The 20,214-nt window shown below is 39.5% G+C and overlaps 2 protein-coding genes across 4 annotated transcripts; both read right to left on the reverse strand.

The window, feature by feature from the left end:
* Positions 1-678: 678 nt before the first annotated feature.
* On the reverse strand, positions 679-9,297 carry pamr1a (peptidase domain containing associated with muscle regeneration 1a). The gene is made up of 11 exons (XM_046394846.1): positions 8,773-9,297; positions 7,292-7,453; positions 6,967-7,092; positions 5,820-5,934; positions 5,310-5,527; positions 3,712-3,903; positions 3,402-3,596; positions 2,990-3,050; positions 2,644-2,894; positions 2,205-2,545; positions 679-1,465 (listed from the first exon to the last, which is right to left on the reverse strand). Exons 1-11 carry the CDS (start codon positions 8,876-8,878, stop codon positions 893-895), a joined length of 2,340 nt encoding a protein of 779 aa, XP_046250802.1. The 5' UTR covers positions 8,879-9,297; the 3' UTR covers positions 679-892.
* Positions 9,298-13,408: 4,111 nt separating this feature from the next.
* slc35c1 (solute carrier family 35 member C1) lies at positions 13,409-18,350 on the reverse strand. Of its 3 annotated transcripts, none has more exons than XM_046394875.1 (3): positions 18,187-18,350; positions 15,962-16,473; positions 13,409-15,100 (listed from the first exon to the last, which is right to left on the reverse strand). In XM_046394875.1, exons 2-3 carry the CDS (start codon positions 16,440-16,442, stop codon positions 14,520-14,522), a joined length of 1,062 nt encoding a protein of 353 aa, XP_046250831.1. In that variant the 5' UTR covers positions 16,443-16,473; positions 18,187-18,350; the 3' UTR covers positions 13,409-14,519. The 3 variants fall into 3 exon arrangements, with proteins under 3 accessions (XP_046250831.1, XP_046250823.1, XP_046250815.1); XM_046394867.1 differs by lacking the exon at positions 18,187-18,350 and adding an exon at positions 17,836-18,126; XM_046394859.1 differs by lacking the exon at positions 18,187-18,350 and having other exon boundaries at positions 15,962-16,807.
* Between the last annotated feature and the right edge of the window lie 1,864 nt (positions 18,351-20,214).

Consider the following 20,214-nt stretch of genomic DNA (forward strand, 5'->3'; position numbering starts at 1 on the left):
CATAACGGCATCTAATCTGGAGGATTTATTTATTTATTTTTTAAACAGCAATCTTTATATTGAAAAGGTTATTCTAAAAAAGACAACTTACTATCACTCAAAGATCATGAGTTTGTGAGCGTGTATCTTAAGCTCATGCTGACCTGTTTAAAGTGGAGGTAGCCCAAAAAACAGAAAAATAACATGCACACATAAGAAATAATTGCAGAGTTCCAAGCGAGCAGCCCTAATAATCCATATATAACACTGACACTGATGGCAGGTAACAGAATTACACTATATAGACAAAAGTACTGGGACAAACCTTGTTATTATTGAATTCATGTGTGGTATGGGGCTCTTCTTCAGGGGTTTGGGCTCGGCCCCTGACTTCCAATGAAGGGAAATCTTAATGCTTCAGCCTACCAAGACATTTTGGACAATGCTATGCTTCCAACTCTGTGGCAACAGTTTGTTGAAGGCCCTTTTCTATTCCAGCATGACTGTGCCCCAGTGCACAAAGCAAAGCTCCATAAAGACATGGTTGGATGAGTTTGGTGTGGAAGAACTTGACTGGCCCACACAGAGCCCTGACCTCAACACCTTTGGGATGAACTGGAATGGAGATTGTGAGCCAGGCCTTTTGGTCCAACATCAGTGTGTGACCTCAAATGCCCTACTGCGTGAATGGACAAAAATTCCCACAGAAACACTGTCTAAGTATATAGAATGTGATGTCATTAAGGTCCCTGTTGGTGTAATGGTTGGTTGTCCCAATATGTTTGTCTATATGGTGTATCACAAGTGTTCTTACTGCTTATCCATTTCCACTAAGCGAGAGCTTTGCAAAACTGGAGATGATGACCATTTAAGACTTAAATTGCTTAAAATCCACTTTACATGAGATATTGAATTACTTCATATTCTTCTCTATCCAGTCTCGAAAGTTGGCGATTCGTGTCTGAGCAGTGTGAGTCTTTTGGCGGCAGTTCTTTTCCTTATAGCTGAAACTCTCTAAACCAAGAAGCTGCCAGCTTGTGCTAGAGGCTTCCTGAGAGTCTTTGTGACCCGGCAAGACACCACTTGTAGATGAAAACACAGTTGGCATGACTGTGATGCCTGGAACAACACTGGGACAAGGGCTTTGAAGACTGGCCAGCTTCCTAATGACACACAGTGTACTATCACTGATGACTGTGGTACGTGCTGCTCCTTGAGCAAATTCTCTTTCACATTGTGCAACATCACCCAACTCAACAAGTTTCGTCTGGCTCAAGGGAGTGTAGCGGTTAAAGTGCCTGTAATTGTTTGGCAAAATCCACCTCGCAGTGAAAGCTTCCTGCGCTGTCACCTCTCCTCCTTGCACTTTCGGGAGACACACCGGCAACACACGCTCACTAATCTTGGCCTTGTCTTTCATTTTGAGCACAGCCACGCCGGAGTCTGGTGTAGAGTAAAAATTTGGATGGACTAAAATATCTGAAACCTGTTGGGGCAGAAAGAAAGAAGAAGTTAAATATAAACGGAAGAACATCAAAAGTTAGAATACCTGAGAGAGCCTGATTCCACTAAGAATCTGCCAAGTTTTGTTGTTTTTGCAAATATCTGTTAAGATCGGATAATATGCATCCAGATGCGCAAATATTTCTGATCCAAATCAAATATAGTTGTATCTCAGCAAAGCTTTAAGTGCACATCTAAATGCCAAAGGATTTCTTCCTGTATCATTTACAAACAAAAACCTACCCAGCAGATTATCTCTATTTAATGAAGATTCCTTTCTTAATACTTTATCACTTCATCTGCTGTTTGGTAGGTTTTGCAGTCATAGGAAACTTGAGTGCTGTCTGAACTGAAAATACAAACATGTAAAACTTTAAGTAAAAATATAATATAATATAATATAATATAATATAATATAATATAATATAATATAATATAATATAATATAATATAATATAATATAATATAATATAATATAATATAATATAATATAATATAATATAATATAATATAATATATCCAATTATCAGATGCTTTTAAACTTCCCTTTCAAAATGTCTTTTCATATGAAAATATGTCTAAATATCAAATGTATAGATCGACAGAAGAGCATAACGCCGAGGGGAAAGATTTAAGCTTTCTAGAAACTCAGAATAACCCTGATAAAAGCAGGAATATAAATCATCTGCTGGATTTTCTCTGACTAGTAGACAATGCTGTACCCTTAGGTGGTGCAGGCTTTTCAGCCGATCCTTGGATGTCTGGTGCTCCACGTCTATGACAACCTTCACTTGTGTTGGGTGAAGGGTCTGCTGGTTGTCCTTGTCTACCATACACTGAGCTGCCACCAGGACGCTACGCTGGGTGAGCAGAGCACCGCTGCAGGCCAGGTGCCAGAATGTGGACTCCTCTGAGGCCCCCTGCTGGATAGACACAGTTATTCCACGGGGTGTTTGTGTGCTGGTAGTCTGATCGGGTGGTGAGCGGATATAGATGGCTGCATGCCACGGCCACTGAGTGTCTGTGAGGTTGTGGAGACTGAAACTGGCAAATTTACCGCAAACTGTGGGAAGGTAACAGTCAGAGAGAAGGAAGTGTGTTAAAAAATAGAAATTCCAACCTCAGTGGGAACAAATAAACTTATTGATTGCCAACTCTCACCTGGTGAGCAGGAAACATGGCGTCCACTCCATCTGCCAGTTTTCAGACAGGTGCGTCGGGAGCTTCCTGTGTGGCTGTAGAGTGGGGAGGCACACTTGTACTCAATGATCGTGTGGACTGGGTGAAAACCACGAGGAAGGTCCACGGTGTCGCCTGTGCTTGACTGTTTATCCAGTCTAAGAGGAATAAAACCAGCTGAAACCAAATCGTGCATGCTGTACCGGGATGTGAGTCTTTGGCCTGGATTCTCTCTGTAGACAATAAAAAAACAACGTCTTAATAGCTTCTTATCAGCATTTAAATAATTTAATGTGGGGATACTGTTACCAGTGTGAGCTAAAGCCACCTTAAATGCAGCTGCACCACTCTTTGTCGCACAAGTTCAGACACTTTGGGCTCTCGACATGCTGTAGAAGCAAATCAAGCAGGTGACAATTAGTGCACAAGAAACAATTTTTGAACTTTTATTGCATAAATCGTTTGATTTCGGTAACGTGAACAAGTGTGAGGGTAAGATATTCAGTGTAAATAGGAACAATTATATGGAGAAAATATTAGGAAAAACATATTCATTATAGAGAAAAAATAAAACCACTATTCATACAAACAAATGGCCTTGTCATCACTGCCTTTATTCCTGATGTGTTGCTTATGTCACATGCCAGGATATGGAAATTTCCTGGTAAAGTCGAGTGTCAGATAAACAAACACTAAGACTAATTGTATGTTGGAAACTTTTTTCAAACATAAAGAACTACCTTTCACACACTTTGGTGGCCTGCTACTCCAGGATCCATTAGAGAAGCAGGTACGCTGGTGGTTTCCACTCAGAATGTAGGAATTTTTGCAGAAAAACTCAATGGTCTCTGCTCCTTCAGCTGTGTCAGCAGCAGGTCTGTGGTATCCATTGATCAGTTTGGGTGGAGGGGAACACCGGACTCTGCTTGTTTGGCCTGTGTGTGTTTTACAGAGAAAAGGAACAAGGGTCCCCCAATAAAGGCATTCTGTGGTTTTTATACTGTACAAACATCAGGAATGTGAACCAGAGGCCACCTGTTGAAAATGTACCTTTTACACATGTGGGACCTGCACCACTCCATGTGCCATTAGGCAGACAGATCCTCTCCTGGGAACCAATCAGTGTGAAAGGTGGATGGCACCCGTAGTTTACAGAAACAAGCACCCCCTTTGGGCCATATACAGGCAGCAAATATCCATTCACTGGTTTCTCGGGGGGCGCACACACTGGATTCTTGATGGCTGAAACTGTGGAGATATTTTCTGGTGGTAAACGAAAGGCAAACCCCCACTGAATCAACAGCTAATGCACATGTAAATAAAGATATGCACATGTTAACATTTTACAGTTTGTGGAATTCACATAAAAAGCACAAAACTCATGATAGACACAGTTTGAAAACCCTGTCATTATGCTGTTAAGTAATGTTGTAGTCTGAAAAAGCTTATTTTTATCTTAAAAGGAATAATGTTAGCTGAGTTACCACTTGCTGCATAATTACAGCAGTCCCTGATGAGACTGAAACCATTATGGGATAAGTAACCAGTAAGTGCATTATTCAGTTTTCTAGGTAAGCCCTTGCATCATTTTGAGGATCTTTTTTTCTATTTCTGAGATTTCAGAAAACGTTCAGATATGTGGAGAGATGTTAAGGGCTGTTCTGATGTGTTATGGAGAACTGCTGTAGCAGTATTAAGAAACACTTAGGAAAGAGATACACACAAGAGATACACATTTTTTGACTGAAATTTTGTCTCACTATAGTATTACGGTATAAACAAAGAGACTGCATGGCTGGCTACTTTTACTTCATTAACATATGTAATAAAAAGAATAATGGCCATCCCAGGATCCCACAAGTCGCATGTTTTAGATTGTGGAGCATCCCAGTAACATTATCCTTTTAGAACAGTAGTAGGAATGAATTGAGCCTCTTTAGTCACTACCCTTTACTTTGACCTGTTCTTTGCATTATCTTTCCCCTCCTAACTAACTACATGCTAAAATAACTAAACTCTTCTTTGAATTTCTTGTGTAATCTTTATAGAAACATTGCAAGCAGGGACTCTAATATCCATTCCGGCTTTGCCACTAAGACATGATCAAGTTAATGTCCAGGAGGGAAAACACTGGATAAATGGGATGCAAGCTAGATGTGTAATTTGCCTCAAAGAGGGCAAATGGAGAGGGATGAGTATGATAAATCTGTGTTGCTGACTGTCTGTCTCACATCGCTGCCCTGTATAGCAGGCAGCACACACACAGCAGAATAAAAAAAATAAAGGTCTGTGCAAAAAAAGAGGTGCTGCATGGAAGGACATCACAAATTTATAATAAAGGGTCATGAATTAAAAACCTACAATAAATCATGAATAAGGATATATCAGACTGATAAATTATCAGTGTTTTCATTTGGATACCTTGTATACCATACATTATAATGCAATATAATATACAGTACAGCACACCAAAAACACATTTTAAGGTTTAAAGTATGTATTTATGTATTTTAGTAAGTACTTATTTTGAGACACCATATTTTGTTACATTAGACTGCATTATAATGTTGAATGTTTCTGTCATTTTGTCTGTCTTGTATCCATATCTTATGTATTTCATTTACATTAGTATTGATGGTTGTACCTGCCTGAACTCTCCTGAAAGGTAAGAACAAAGCCATCAAAGTTGTTGTAGCCATCTGAAGAGAACAGGATGTGCAAGAAGTTCCCAGTGCTTCTTATTGGGGGAGGCAGCTGATCTCCACAAAACCGGCCAATCACAGGGGCACTCAGGCTGTAGCCATCACGCACCTCGACGTAGTCATAACGACAGTTATGGTCAGACTCCAGGCTAAGCAGTGAAAACCTACGGCATAGCCAAAGAGAAGATGTGTTAAACTGTTTTTTTATGACTAAACATTCTTCACACGTTTTGCAGAATTGCATAAATAAGAACAGTTCAGTGAGCTCTAGCAGGGCTACCCTCTCCTCTTTCACCTCAACATCAGAGGAGCAAGTTGTGCTGATGATATGGAACTGCTAAAGTTTTGGCTTCACCTCCTTACCTTACAAATAAAAACTTACCTTTTGTACTTAACTTAATTTTTTTCAGATATTAATTACTTTCAGTATTTGAGGCTCTGACATAAGTGACCCACCTCAGATCGATGTTGCTGTCCCTCTCCACTTGAACTGTCCATGCACATCGGGCGTTCGTTGGGTAGCTCTCCAGGGCGATGTGACCCTGAGCCCGCTGAATGACGCCTCCACATGCTACCCACAAGAGAACTGTGGTTACTTTCATTTAATAAATTCACATTCTCATCAATTGTGTGTTTATCACATTGACACTGAACATTTCTACTGCTGTGAGCAGCCCCAGTAGTGCGACATGCTGCAGAAGAGGGCAGATAATTAAAAAAAAAAAAAAAAAACGTGAGAGATTACGCAATCCAACCAGCCATGAATGGTTGGTTGGATAACTGTGATTATAAGCATCATGCTGGTATTCACGCTGGCATGTGTGTCTGTAAGAGAACTAAGAAAAGCAAAAGATTTTGAAAATTAAACAAAACGGGACCAGGGTGAGTGTTGCTGCCAATGTAATTTGAATTCTTGGCCCACTGGTCCTATACAGACTCTAATCAGGTTGTGTTGGACAAACAGTGGCTCCATGCCTTGACATTACCGTGACAGAATGGTATAAAAATGTAAAAATATAAGGAGTGAGAATAACAGGACTGGTAAGAAGGCAAACTTTCTGAATTCCCGTATTAATAGATCGATTTAAAATAATTGGGTGTAGTTGCTGCTCCAGTACAGTGCTGATAATAATGTTTGAGATGAACATTTCAACATTTATAGAATATGAAGTACAACTAGATTAGCAGCTGACTGTAGGTGTGGCTTAGCTGTAACCTTACAAAAAAGCATTGTTGCCACCAAGTGTCCTTGTGATGTACTACAAAGCTGTATTGGATGATTAGGAAATCTGATTAAGATTACAGCCTCAAATCCTTTGTCTTATAAATTGTGTATTTCCACATACTCATAAATATTAAAGAGGTTTATTTGTAGGTGATGGATTTGGTTTCTTAGCTTATAATAAGCTTATAATTACTTTGTTTGTCTTGTGTTTTTGTTTATCCCGCCCCACATGATGGAGTGCAGCTGCTGAATTCTCGACTATACTTTGGCACCATGAGATCCATGTTTCTTCATGTCAGCAATGCAATTCAGAATATTTAGCTAATCCTGTGGCAAGATAAGGCCTTAGAGCAATACTATTGCTGCAATGTAACTCACTTTTACAGTCCCCACCACTCCAGCCTTGGCGACAGTCTGTACAATACTTTCCATTGACGAAGAAGTCATCATTGGCTTTCCAGGTTCCATTGTGGCAGGTTTTACAGTTCTCAAACAGACTGCAGCCTGGTAAGGACAAAAACTGAAATAAGTGGGAAATAATGTGAAAGTAAAAATCTTTGCCTTTTTGATTGTGTTTTTTTTTGCCTTGGAAACATCAACATCATAGTAAATATTTTATGTCTCTGGAGAGCAGCAGCTGCTTGTATGGACAGAAGAGAGTAGACATCATGAGCAGAAAGACAAAACAAGCACCTCCTCATACCTGGATGAATGATACAGGGGTCACACTGATCCAGAGCATTGCGGCAGCAGGGAACAGTGTAGCCAACCCTTGACCCTTTTGAGGGACAGCGACACTGGATCAGGTGGTACTCACAACATGGACGACACATGACACTCCACTCAGAGCTCGGGCAATTGTCCCCTGTTAGAGGCGTGGAACCAAATCAAAGGAAAGTCGCATCATCCTTAATATGCACCAACTGAAACCTCTGACTTCTGACAGTTGTGTTTTAAGACTCTAGAAGCATGTAGGCAAGACAGAAGTATAAATCTACTTTGGCATGCAGTGTATTCCTCTTATCTGATGATGCAAATCATGCTTTCCTGCTGTGCTCCCTGTTGTCGTGTTTTCCTGTTCATGATGACTGGACAAAGTACTGAGGTGTGAAATCGGCCCAGGCAATGCTGCTCTCAACCTTAACGTGGACTGTATACTTTTTACCAAATCTGAGACCTTAACTGCTGTAGTATACCTTGTGAGCTTTGACCTACAGTGATGCAGTGAACATGCTGAGCAGTGTGGCAGCCCCCCACCATTTCAAATACTGGATGTGTTAATATACATCCATCCATCCATTTTCTACACCGCTTATCCGTCAGGGTCGCGGGGGAGCTGGAGCCTATCCCAGCTGACTACAGGCGAGAGGCGGGGTTCACCCTGGACTGGTCGCCAGTCAGTCGCAGGGCCAACACACAAAGACAAACAACCACACACTCGCACCTAGGGGCAATTTAGATTAGCCAATTAACCTAATGTGCATGTTTTTGGTATTGTGGGAGGAAGCCGGAGTACCCGGAGAAAACCCACGCAGGCACAGGGAGAACATGCAAACTCCACATAGAAGGGCCCAGACCGGGATTCAAACCTGGAACCCTCTTGCTATGAGGCGACAGTGCTAACCACTGCACCACTGTTAATAAACATATGCTCTGTATTATTGGAAAGTGGACTGAGGATGTAGCTCATAAGGAGCAACAGGCAAATGTCATCATCACAATTCAATAGTTATAGATTACTGTGCTAAATGAAATGTAAAACACTCACAGATATTAAAGCCTTATACTAATATGCCCAAAGTCTAAATTATGAATGGGTTAAATGCAGAGGAAAATTTCAGTTTATGTAAAACTATACTGCCAATAAAGCTGATTCTTCTTCTTCTTAAATTAATTTGCAAGGGAAATTGCTCCATACAAGCAGGACCAGATCAAGTTATGTGTTTTTCTTTTTTCAGCAAGGCACACAGAGTCTGTAGCATGAAGTGAGAAGTTGGAAGAAGGCAGAAGTGAGTCATCGCCATGAAATAACTCTACAGTTAGTCAGCAATAGTTCAACAGGCTGAGTTCTTAAAAGTTAGTGACATTTTCACAAAGGAGAGGCCATGCTATATAAAAGCTTTCCAAAATAACTCCAGTATGACCAATAGTCAGCCAAAACTGCAATAAATGTATCTAACTTACCTTGAGGCCAAGATGTTGTGCAAAAACAGAGGTTTAGAAGGAGGCAGCAGAGTTTGGGATCCAGGAGAGTGGGCATGGCCACTTTCTTCACAAGGAAACTAAGCATGTTGACTGCCAAGCCCACAGCAATAAACTCTCCAAGTTCCAAGAGAGTAGCACTACCCCAATAAGATCTACAGATCTTCCCGTTTGCTCAAAAACTTGACGTAGCTGTGGATGATGAATCCTTCCATCTCAGCATACTGGACAGAGATCCTTAACCCATTCCTTCCATAATCTTTTCATCCAGGAAAGCTATTGCTTCATTCACCTCAAATCAGGGCCAGGTCTGCAACCAGTTCCTGTTTCTCTTCTTTTGGTGTGACTCCAGGATGTCTGCTGCACATTGAATAGTAACAGGGGAAATGCTTGTTGGCGAAGAGAGTGGAAAGTGCATTTGAAGGAATAAAGACATGCTAATGAGGAAAACAGTGAACAGTGATCAAGAGAAAGAAAAATACCATCTGTCAGTTTACTGAGAAAGGTTTTAAGGAAAGACAGGATTGAATCTCTTTAAAGCTTCAAGGTAGATACTGAAAATATTGGTCCTCTTTCCAAATACTTAAAAAAGTATATATATATATACGTGTGTGTATGTGCAGATGCATGAAGCCAAAGGTGTTTTTACTTTGATCATACAGCAGCTGTCAGAGCAGTCATGAAAGTTTCACAACTTTTTGAAAGATAAACAACAGATGTCCTCCGTGTGAAATGTTTATGGTGTCAGTCTCCATAGATTTGCCGGCAGCGATGAGATTGGCATGACTGTCACAGGCTATTTCATGCCCAACATTGTTTTTCCATTACCTAAGCTTTTACTTAGGAATTTCCATGCTTAGATACAGTAGGTTGACGGGGACTGACAAAAATGTACAGTAGTATGAAATGGTTAACTCTGGCTCTTTTGTTTTGCTTATCAGCTCTCTTGTATCCTTTTTTGGGCTTATCAGTTATGTTAGAACAGATCTGCATTATGTCAATTGTATATATATTGTATCATCAAATCCAGTGAAAGCTTTTAATCTTTAAATACGGCAAGTATGAATGTTGCAGAAATTTGAACTGCTGCTTTATGAGTTGAGACATTTCTCCTATCGCTTCAGCTAAACAAAACATTTAAGTGCTGGATTACATTAAAAAAAGTTGTCACACGCTAAGAATATTTTCATTAGCTTAGGAAAATGTGAGGCTTGGAAAATTTAGTGACCATGACTACAAATTTATTGTTGAGGTGTCACAGGCCTCAAGTCTTAATCAAAAGCTCAACTGTTAGACTTTCTTTTAAAAACTGCATTTATTTCACACATACACCCTCCCCCATCTAGCCGCATACACACACACAGCATACCATAGACTGGCACTAAGTGCACTTTATCTACCTCACATGTATTTTGTATTTTATATTTTTATAGTTTTCTTAAGAGTGCAATTTTAATTTTCTGCTGCTATTTATAAGTGTGCTTTTAAGCCGAGAATCTGCACAAAATTTCGTTATGCTTGCATAATGACAATAAAGACTCTTGAATCTTGAATCTTGAATCTTATAGATTTTTGACCACTAGGGGGCAGAAGATCTCTGTAATAAATTGATGTGACATAGCCTAGATAAACAGACATAAGTATCCAGACACACCTCTTCATGGGGCTGTTTCTCAGGGGTTGGGCTCAGCTTCTTACTTCCACTGAAGGGAAATCTTAATGCTTCAGCATATCAAGACATTTTGGACAATGCTATGCTTCCAACTCTGTGGCAACAGTTTGTTGAAGGCCCTTTTCTATTCCAGCATGACTGTGCCCCAGTGCACAAAGCAAAGCTCCATAAAGACATGGTTGGATGAGTTTGGTGTGGAAGAACTTGACTGGCCCACACAGAGCCCTGACCTCAACCCCATCCAACACCTTTGGGATGAACTGGAATGGAGATTGTGAGCCAGGCCTTTTGGTCCAACATCAGTGTTTGACCTCACAAATGCTCTGCTGCATGAATGGGCACAAATCCCCACAGAAACACTCCGAAATCTTGTGGAAAGCTTTCGCAGTGAAAGCTTTTAAAGCTGCAAAGAGGAGACCAACTCCATATTAATATCTGTGCATTTAGAATGCAATGTCATTAAAGTCTCTGTTGGTGTGATGGTCAGGTGTTCCAATACTTTTATCTATATAGTGTAATATAAGTTGTGTCATCATCATCATCAAAGGGACTTTTTCTGGATTTTTCTGTGAAGATAGTGTATGGGCTGGACATGTGAAAATAGACATAATCAATCAATTAATATTTTCTTATAAAATTTGTGTTATTTTATTAGCAGTGGAAAGACATGAGTAAAACATAGAGAGCATGAGAAGTCTGAAAATGCCACCAATTAACCATCACTCTATATTAATACTTTGTTAAGCCTGATATATTGGTAAAGAATTGTCTATTTACACATCTAGCACTAATGAAACAATGAAAGGTTCAATATTCATTCTTTGGCATCCATCAATTCCTCTTTCTTTCTTTCATTCTTTTTTAATGTTTTAATTTTCTTCACAAACTTGTCTTAATCTCTGTGCCTTTAGATCCTAGTGTGAAAATCTGTTCAGCTTGGATTTGAGCGTGCGCAATTATCAGGAGGAACAGGGGGGAAAATATGTGAAAATGACAGCTATGTCAAAGAAAGTGAAAGCTGCAATTAGTGCTAAGGTTGCTCATGGAAAGCAGAGACTTAGAGCAGATGTTAGTATTTCCAGGAGAATAAATTTAGAAATAATCACCATGCTTTCATATTGTTATTCTAATACACCATATTTTTGCTAAAAATTGGCGTAAACATGCAGAGTTCCATGCTTTCAAGTCCACAAGTCAACAAATCATTATTTTTACCATACGCAGCAGGAGTGGCTGAAGAATAAAATATCACATTTTGAATCTCATTGTAGACCACACTGTCAGGTGGATACAGGGGATATCTAACACACTCTCACCACGTAGTGAGAGCGTGTTTCTCCACACAGAAAGACCGTCCTATAGTTACGATTTTCATCTGAAAATTTCTCAGTAGCAATTAACTCACATCAGCATCAACTGACAACCATATTTTGACCACCACTTTGGGCTGACACACATAAAGAAACATGAGTGACTGCTTGTGAATATTGCAGCCTTTGAACTGTCCATCATTATTGAAGATTTTGCCTCGTCCTGTCATGTTGAACCTGACCTAGCCAGACATGAGAGAGAAAGATGAGGAGTGGGAGATTATGTATTTCATATTATGACACAGTTCTAAAACTTTCATTGGTGTCACAAGGCCAACTTCACTCACGAAATGAGTTCCAGACATCAGAGACTCATGTTTTTTGTTTCGTGTAATTATCCATGGTGTCCTGTCAGCTATTTTTAGCTCCCTCGTTGCTCAGAAAAATATTCCATCTGAAGCCTGGAGACTCTCATCCAGCCCTGCTCCAGCATCGACTGACCCTCCTCACCTCCATCCAGTGTTGACAATAACCAAACTACCCACACTGTATGTCCCATGGCAGCTGTATCACATACAAAGGGCTTCTCTGACACACATTTTATCACCTTAAATGAGGCCCCAACAATTCACACTACAGTGATGAGCTATAATAAATACTGTATCTAAAGCAGAAAAGCAAATGTTTTTAGAAATGGAAAAATAATATTAATGATAAATCCTCAAATATAAATATGTCGAAAAATTTAACAAAAATGATCTGTCTTGTTCAGTTTAAAATGAGATTTAATATTAAAATGGCCAGAGAAGATTATCATTGTTCTCTTAATAAAATGCGAAATGTAGTCAACTGAATAAATAGAGAATGAGTTTTGTCATAAAATGTAAAACATTTCACTAAAATATATCATTTAAGACTTGTTTTTGTCATACTCGCTGTTGTTGTTTATGTTTACTTTGGTCATTTCAGTTATCAGTTTAAGGAGCAACACACTCCTGTATTACACATATGACCTCCCCACTGGGTTGCAGTCTCAAACTATGAAAATGAAACTATATTCTGTATTGAAACACTAGAAGCATTAAACGTTTGCTGGTGGATGGCAGAAGTCAAAGAATTTGCAGAAAACATGAATATGAAATATGAAGTATGGGATGGTTTAAAGCATCTGTACAAGCATTTGTTGAAACATTATGTATTTGATTCAGCAGGTCCAATCAGGTTCATGAGAACTTTAATAACGTTCTTCTTCCTTCACATCCAACATGAACCTCAGGAGGGGGGCGCTATTGAAATGTTCATGTCAGACTTCCTCTGCACTCGGCCAAATGCTCATGGACAGACACTGGGCTTTGTGAAGATACTCAGAGTCTGGATCAGACTATTCGACACAGTATCGACCCTACATAAGGAAGTGCAAGTCATTATCTCGCTTCAATGTGCCAAGAATCACATGACCACGCAGCTTCAGTGACCTCTCACACACGTCACGGTCGAGCGCAGACATAACGAGCTGTTGTGCTAATAGTGTGATTTGTTCTGGTTCTTACCATGAGATTACACTCGACGATATTTAACTCATGGCACAGTCTGTAAATTTAAGCCGCATTTAGAAAATGTACATTGACACAAAATATGTATAGAAACTGTACATATTTTATTTGACAAATGCCAAAATACCATACTTATAAATAACCAGTAAAAGCACAATCTTCCTCTTTCATAGGAGAACTTGGAAACTTGGAGTGGACACCATCCTTAATGTTTTCTTTCAAGGGCTTTGGCTCTGTTTTTGTTAAACTGAAACAGTGATGAAAGATGTTTTAAAAAGCGGATTCTGAATGCAGACAAATGATTTACTCTTTCTCAGTCTGATAAAAACGTACCTGATACGGCACACAGAGAGAATCACAAGAGCAAAAAAAAAGACAAAAAAAAAAAGACTTTTTAGCTGTGCTGTAAATGTCCATTGCTCTGACCTAAAAAAGCAAGAACACGTGAAACAGGAGAAGGTTCACTTTCAGTCTGTCCCACTTTTGTTTTCAGATGCAAATTTATTTTCTCAGTCCTTACGTCATCGCCTAAATTTACATTCGACTATGCTCAAACCCATGATGTGCTCTAACAGATAACATAAAAGTTTATGACTGCAACATTGCAAAACGCTGAAGGTGTGTTCCTCCATTGCAAAATGCTGAAGGTGTGTTACTCTTTGGAGAGAAAATCCTTTTGTATGCCAGTGACACTGACAGGAGGCTTCAGATTCAACTACAGGATATTACAGATCCGGTTGTCTTGGCTTTGTTTACAATTGACAAAGCAGACGTGTTCCTAGTCAGACCGTAAAAATGCTGACAAGATAGTGACACACGTTCAGAAAACTGGCATGTAGCTATAAAAAAATTCTATTTCGCTATAACACCAATACTTTCAATCTGAGCAAATATAACCTCCCAGTGAATAAAAACATGATTTTTTTTCTTCACTACACCATAAAATACACATTATTATGTTTCTGTCATTTCATTGTAAAAATGACTGTACAAAGGCCCCAAATGAATGTGAACAGCTTTAAATTAAATACATGTCCTTCAAGTTTAAAGTCAAACTGTACAAAACCACAACCATTAAATCCAACCAAAATCACCGTGTGTACTACTTCAACCACTAATCAGTCAAAATCTAAATGTTACATTATTTCACAATCTCACGTGAAAAAGATAAAGATTAGAGGTTAGTCACAATAATTAAACTCCAATGTCGCCTTTCTCTCCTGGCAACAGTTTTTCCTTGGCTAAGTCCTGAGTGTCTTTGAGGGGAACCTTTTTCATTTCTAGACTTTTGACCCACGTGTAGGCTGAAGAGCCACCAAGGACCATCAGGTTACTGGTCCACCACAGCAGGCTTTTACTGGACGAGTTGTACACCACCGCAATAACAGTCTGCACACAGGCCTTCGCAGTCCCTGAGACATTGTGTGTGAGTGGACTGGTATACTTGATCTGGAGGCCTGTGACGTAGCCAATGGCGAAACCGAACACTCCTCCGAGAGTCATCATGCCCCAGAACTTGACGTCCATGAGGCGGCTGAAGCTGGCGAGATGGCCCAACTCTCCGAAGATAAGAAGGAGTGGGAAGAACAGGACGGAGGCATTGATATTGTTGTAGTAGGACAGTTTCCAGATGTTTCCCTCCACTGCTGGCATCACCTTCTTGGTGTAGATGGCGTTCAGAGAGACAAAAGCGCTGGCCAGCACCCCAAAAATGACGCCTGTCCAGGAGAGGGACCCTGCCACACCTTCCTGGTCCACACCAAGCCAGAATCCACCTGAGAAGCATGAACACAAGCAGGATTGTGATGTCACAGCACATGACTTCACATTTTTTAATGCTGGAGGAGCTGTCAGATGAATTTTAGCTCTGAAAGATCTGAATATATTTCTTACTGGCTTACGGGTATTTCTTACTGGTCATATCAGCGAATAATTGTTAAGATTTCTTAAATTTACTTCAGACCTGCAGCCAGAAATTGAAATACTGATTGTCCAAAACTCATATTATATTTATAGCACATAGAATATTTACAATGAAATAAATAAAAAAGAAAAAACAGTAATCTGTCATATTTGAGAAACAGAAACCAACAAATGTTTGTCATATTTGGTTGATAAAGGACTAAAACCGTTGTCATATCTAAACATACATAACTATCTAGAAATATTCTAACATGAAATGCAATCGTGACTTTACAGTGTATCAAAAGAAAGTTTGGAAAATGACCCAGATGGTTATTGGTTTGTTTATATACGTAAATAGGTTTTAAATTAGTGAATAACTGAAGAGTAAACAATAGATAAACCCATGGTCAAAAGTTAGGACAACAGTTCACAAATGTTTGTGTAGTTCTAGTATACTTTTGGCTTATAGCTGTGTTTCATAGTTTCAAAAACAGGAAGGGACATTTTGATGCTACGGCCTGCTATAATGGAAAAAAGTGAACTTCCAACCATGTTTTGCAGAAGGTTGTGGAAGATACTTTCCCATTTCATCATGATGCTCCCATATCCCCATGCACAAAGGTTCACCAAAGAAAAAGAAACTTGCCTGGCCTGCACAGAACATGGACTTCAACTAAAACACTAAATACTGTGCTACAATCAACATCCAGGAAAAAAGACAGGTAGCATACCTAAAATGATCCCACAACACAGTATGGCTTGGAGTGATGTGGTTTGTTTCAGGATGACGTAGGACAACAGCACATTGAACACTGTGCTGAGTGAGCGACCGACGGTGTAGAAAGCCACCCCGACATATTTCAGGCACAGGTTGTTGAAGGTGATCATGCAAATGAACACAATGGAAAGCGGAAGGACCTCCCGGGACGTCTTCATGTCGAATCTGACCGAGGGGAAGTCTATGACAGTGGGACACAATCTGGACAGCAGTTGCATGACCCAGCACAGTCCAACTGTCACCACACACTGATAAAAAGTGACAAACAACGGTGCGTCCAGGTCTTGGTTGTCCAGCAGATAATTATTAAGGAACACCATTGTTATTGAAACAAACCAGTACAGTGCAACCACAGCGGCTATTTTAACAGCTCGAAGTATGAAAGTCTCTCCGCGTTCGTCCTGGTCCATTGTTTCCGAACCGGCCATAGCCATCCTCAATATACTGGACCGCTTCAGCTGAGTCCTGTTCATGATTACAGACAAAGAAAAACAGTGTGGGTAAAAAACTGAAGCATTTACATGTGCTAATACGTAGCTACTGACCAGCAGTGCCACAGTAACCATACGATACAAACATGACGACTGAGTTCCGCCAGCCGGAATGAAAATACGATTTCCGTGTCATTGTTTCAAAATAAAAGCCCATCTTCACAAATATCCGATAAATCACTTCACAAAACAAACATAAAAAAGAAGCAATCAATCAAAGTACAGTTTTATTGCAGCTACGTTGCGTTATCCGTTTTATTTGTACAGGCTTATATTATTACTCATATTATTGTAGTGAAAACTGCTTCTGCGCTTCAATTTAATATTTTGACACAAAATTAATTAAGGGGGAAAAACTATCTACAGCAGTTTCGGAATCACAATTATGTACTAATACGATTTACGTTGTCCTTAATAAAATTATTATTCTGAATTCATTTGTTTAATTGATTACTTCAGTCTGTCAGTTAATAATGATTAACGTCAGGGCTAGTTGTTCCCGGCAACTCTCAAAATCCCAGATTACCAGTTTAGCAGTAACACGTCAAGAGATGTTGAATGGGCAAAATTCAACCCATGTAGATTCCCTTTTTTAATATTCATATCTTTTATTTTGAAAGTAGATGGACAATTTTCAAAGCGTGACTATTTCCTTGTTTGACTACATTTTTTTTTATTTAAAGAGATAGTGTGGCTGAATAAATGTATTTTACAGATCATATTATTGTCCCTAGTATTCACAGTTCCTGAGCTCTCATTAATCAGACTACTCAGTCTCAGCTTGAAGAACATTGTTAACTATATTGTCACTTTTGCATTTATCTTTTCACAACCCTGATCCCAAAAAATCTGAAAATTGTGTCAATCATAAGTAAAAACAGAATGTAATCATTTGCAGATAAACTGGTTTTTATCAACAACTGTTTTACAAAGTGTTTCTGAGCCCATGTACTAATATATTTCATACAATCATGTGTTTCACAAAGTGGCGAAACAGGTACTTCTTGAGCTCTCCACAACTTCCCCAGTCTTTTTTTTCCTCATGTCCCAACTTGTCTGAAACTCGTTTCTGGCATCAAGTTAAGAAGAAGCATATATTTAAAAGAATTAGTAACACTGATGAGGTAAAACATTGAATCTATTGTCTTTGTACTGAGTATCAAAAAGGGTGAGCAAATTATCTCATTCTGTTCTATTTATGGTTTACACAGCTTCCCAAATGTTATGGTGTTGTATTGTAACTAGTACATTTTTGCTTTCGATAGTACCTGACAAAACCTCCCCGCAAAAAAACAAAAAAAACATTTTAAAGCACAGTATAGAAAGGTCTACATACCTTAAACTGTCAGAGATTGCTGTGTATTTGGTAAGTCCAGCATTTAGAAACGATGTCTAGCTATTGTCAGGTCTTTTTACTGTTTGGTCTACTCCTCTCATGAGGCAACAGCACTGTTGGCTCGTTTGCATGCCTTGCACTTCCTGGTTAACACAATTTACCCTATCACAGGACAGTGCATGGGACAAACCATGGAAGACCATATAATTCATGATTCCATGTAATACAACACAGTGCAATTCAACACAGCACTAGAAATCCACTACTGAGACTGCTGAAACTTGAGTTCCATACAGTGGGTACGTAAAGCCATACTGTTACATTTTGGATTATGAATCTGTTGCGAGGTACCTGAGGTGCCTGCATCAAAACCAGGACATCAAGGTCTTGACTTGCTTGAAATCTGATCAGAAAAATCCAGAAAAAAACCTTGCAGAGAGCCAAAGAAAGGCAAAGCAAACAAGAGTAATGTCATGTCTCAAACCAGTAGGTATTTGAATAGTAGCGTCCAACAGGAGTGGCAATAGGAATGAGGGCTTGTGATAGTTTATTTTGAAATTGAAGTAGGTGCTTAAAGGGAGGCGTGGTTGTCAAGCCAGTTTTTCCAGGTTATGAAACATCCAGGAAGATTTTCACAATCAAAACACAGCCTAGTTTTATTTATTTATTTTTTTCATTGGTTATTTTAGATCAGACTCTATGTCATTTGCTCATACAGACCAATTCTACAGTTTGGTACGTAATAATGAGTATACTACTCATAATAATAATCCAAACCACTGCAGTAAAGATATAGTCTTCTATGTGTTAGCCCACAGAAATATTTTTTGTGAAAGTCATATTGTTTATAGTGACAACAACACATAACTCCTTAGGTATTTCAAGGAGTATCATTGTACATAGGCAACAGCAGCCAGCTATTCACTAATGTGTTAGTACTGCACTAAAGCCTTAGAACAGTAGGTGGTAGCAAATAACCAATGTTGATTATGTGTCTGGCTGCAGGATTATGAACTAACACCTAACTCATGTCAACACATAGTGTAGTTTCAAAGTGCTGATCATCATAATTAGCTTTTCAGTAGTGAATGAAACTAGACATAGTGGGAAATGATATTTTCAACAAAGAGCACACTCCTCAAAAACACCCCGGCTGACATTTTACCCTATTGCCCTTTTCACTTGCCTCAGCAAAGCAGCTCTTGAGCATCTGCAATATGGTCAGTGTGGTCACTGGGATGATAGTTATCGCATTTAATGCCATTTATTGGCATTCCTTACATCTTTTTAATGACTACTGTCTATGAAGCTGAGAAGATATGCTTTTACGTTATCTTTTTATTTGATAGTGAAGACAGCAAATGTGGTGAGAGAGGTTGATGACATGCAATAAAAGCTTCTCTTTGGGCTTGAAACCAGGGATTAGTGGCATTTTAGATCAGCAATCCCTGTGGACAACATTTAGAATCATCTCCACACATTTGTTACATCAGCTGCATCTCCTGACTACTTTAAATAATTCTTAAAAACACATTTTTACAGGTTTTAGCTTTGCCTTTGCCCTGAGTGAATGCTGTGTGCTTTATTTTTGGCATATATATTTTCACTTTTAGTTTTTCCATGTGTTTTCTCAATATAGGCCTTCCTCTTAAAAACAAACATAGCAGTAAAGAAAGTTCAACTTCCACTTCACTTCCCTGTGCAGACCTTGTGTCAAACCCCGTGTCTCCCTGCTGTCATCGTGTTCCTTCTACACAGTTGCAAGCTTGCTCAGTTGCTGGAAAATTGCTGTAAGTGAATGTTGTCTGTTGGTGTTATATTTTCTGCTACAGTACACAGCAAGTCACTTCGGTGGTGTACCGGTGTTTGGGGCTCGGTTGGTAAGCCGTACCCGTGGACTCACATATGCTCTTGGCAAGTATGTAAAACTTCAGTTTCTTCCAAGAACACAGAGGCAGTATTTATGCAGCCTGACTCAGCCTATACGACATCCATCAGGGGGTGTCTGAGATCTCCTTGTGCTCTCTTTTGCTCAGACCTTGGGAGGGAAGAAATGCCATGCCAGAGCTAAATTTGCTATTCACAAGACGGTCTGCCTCCCTGACCCCTGTCAGCTGGGGAGATTTCTGTTCTTTATTAGCAAGCACAAAAATGGAAGGAAGATGACGCTCATGGTCTCTCGGAGCATGGGGGCTCTGGAGCGTCTACACTGTGCATCTCCAACCAACATTTTAGTGAAATGCCCATGTCAAATAGGAACCAAATATCACAAGCAGTTGTCCAGCTCAAAACAGGAAATAAAGATGAATGGAAAGGTTACACTGGATGAATACAACACAGGTTTTAAAGATCCTGTGTTATAGCCCCTGGACACCAAAG

Source organism: Scatophagus argus, chromosome 1 (assembly GCF_020382885.2).
Source record: "Scatophagus argus isolate fScaArg1 chromosome 1, fScaArg1.pri, whole genome shotgun sequence".
In the NCBI taxonomy this organism is placed as follows: Eukaryota; Metazoa; Chordata; class Actinopteri; family Scatophagidae; genus Scatophagus; species Scatophagus argus.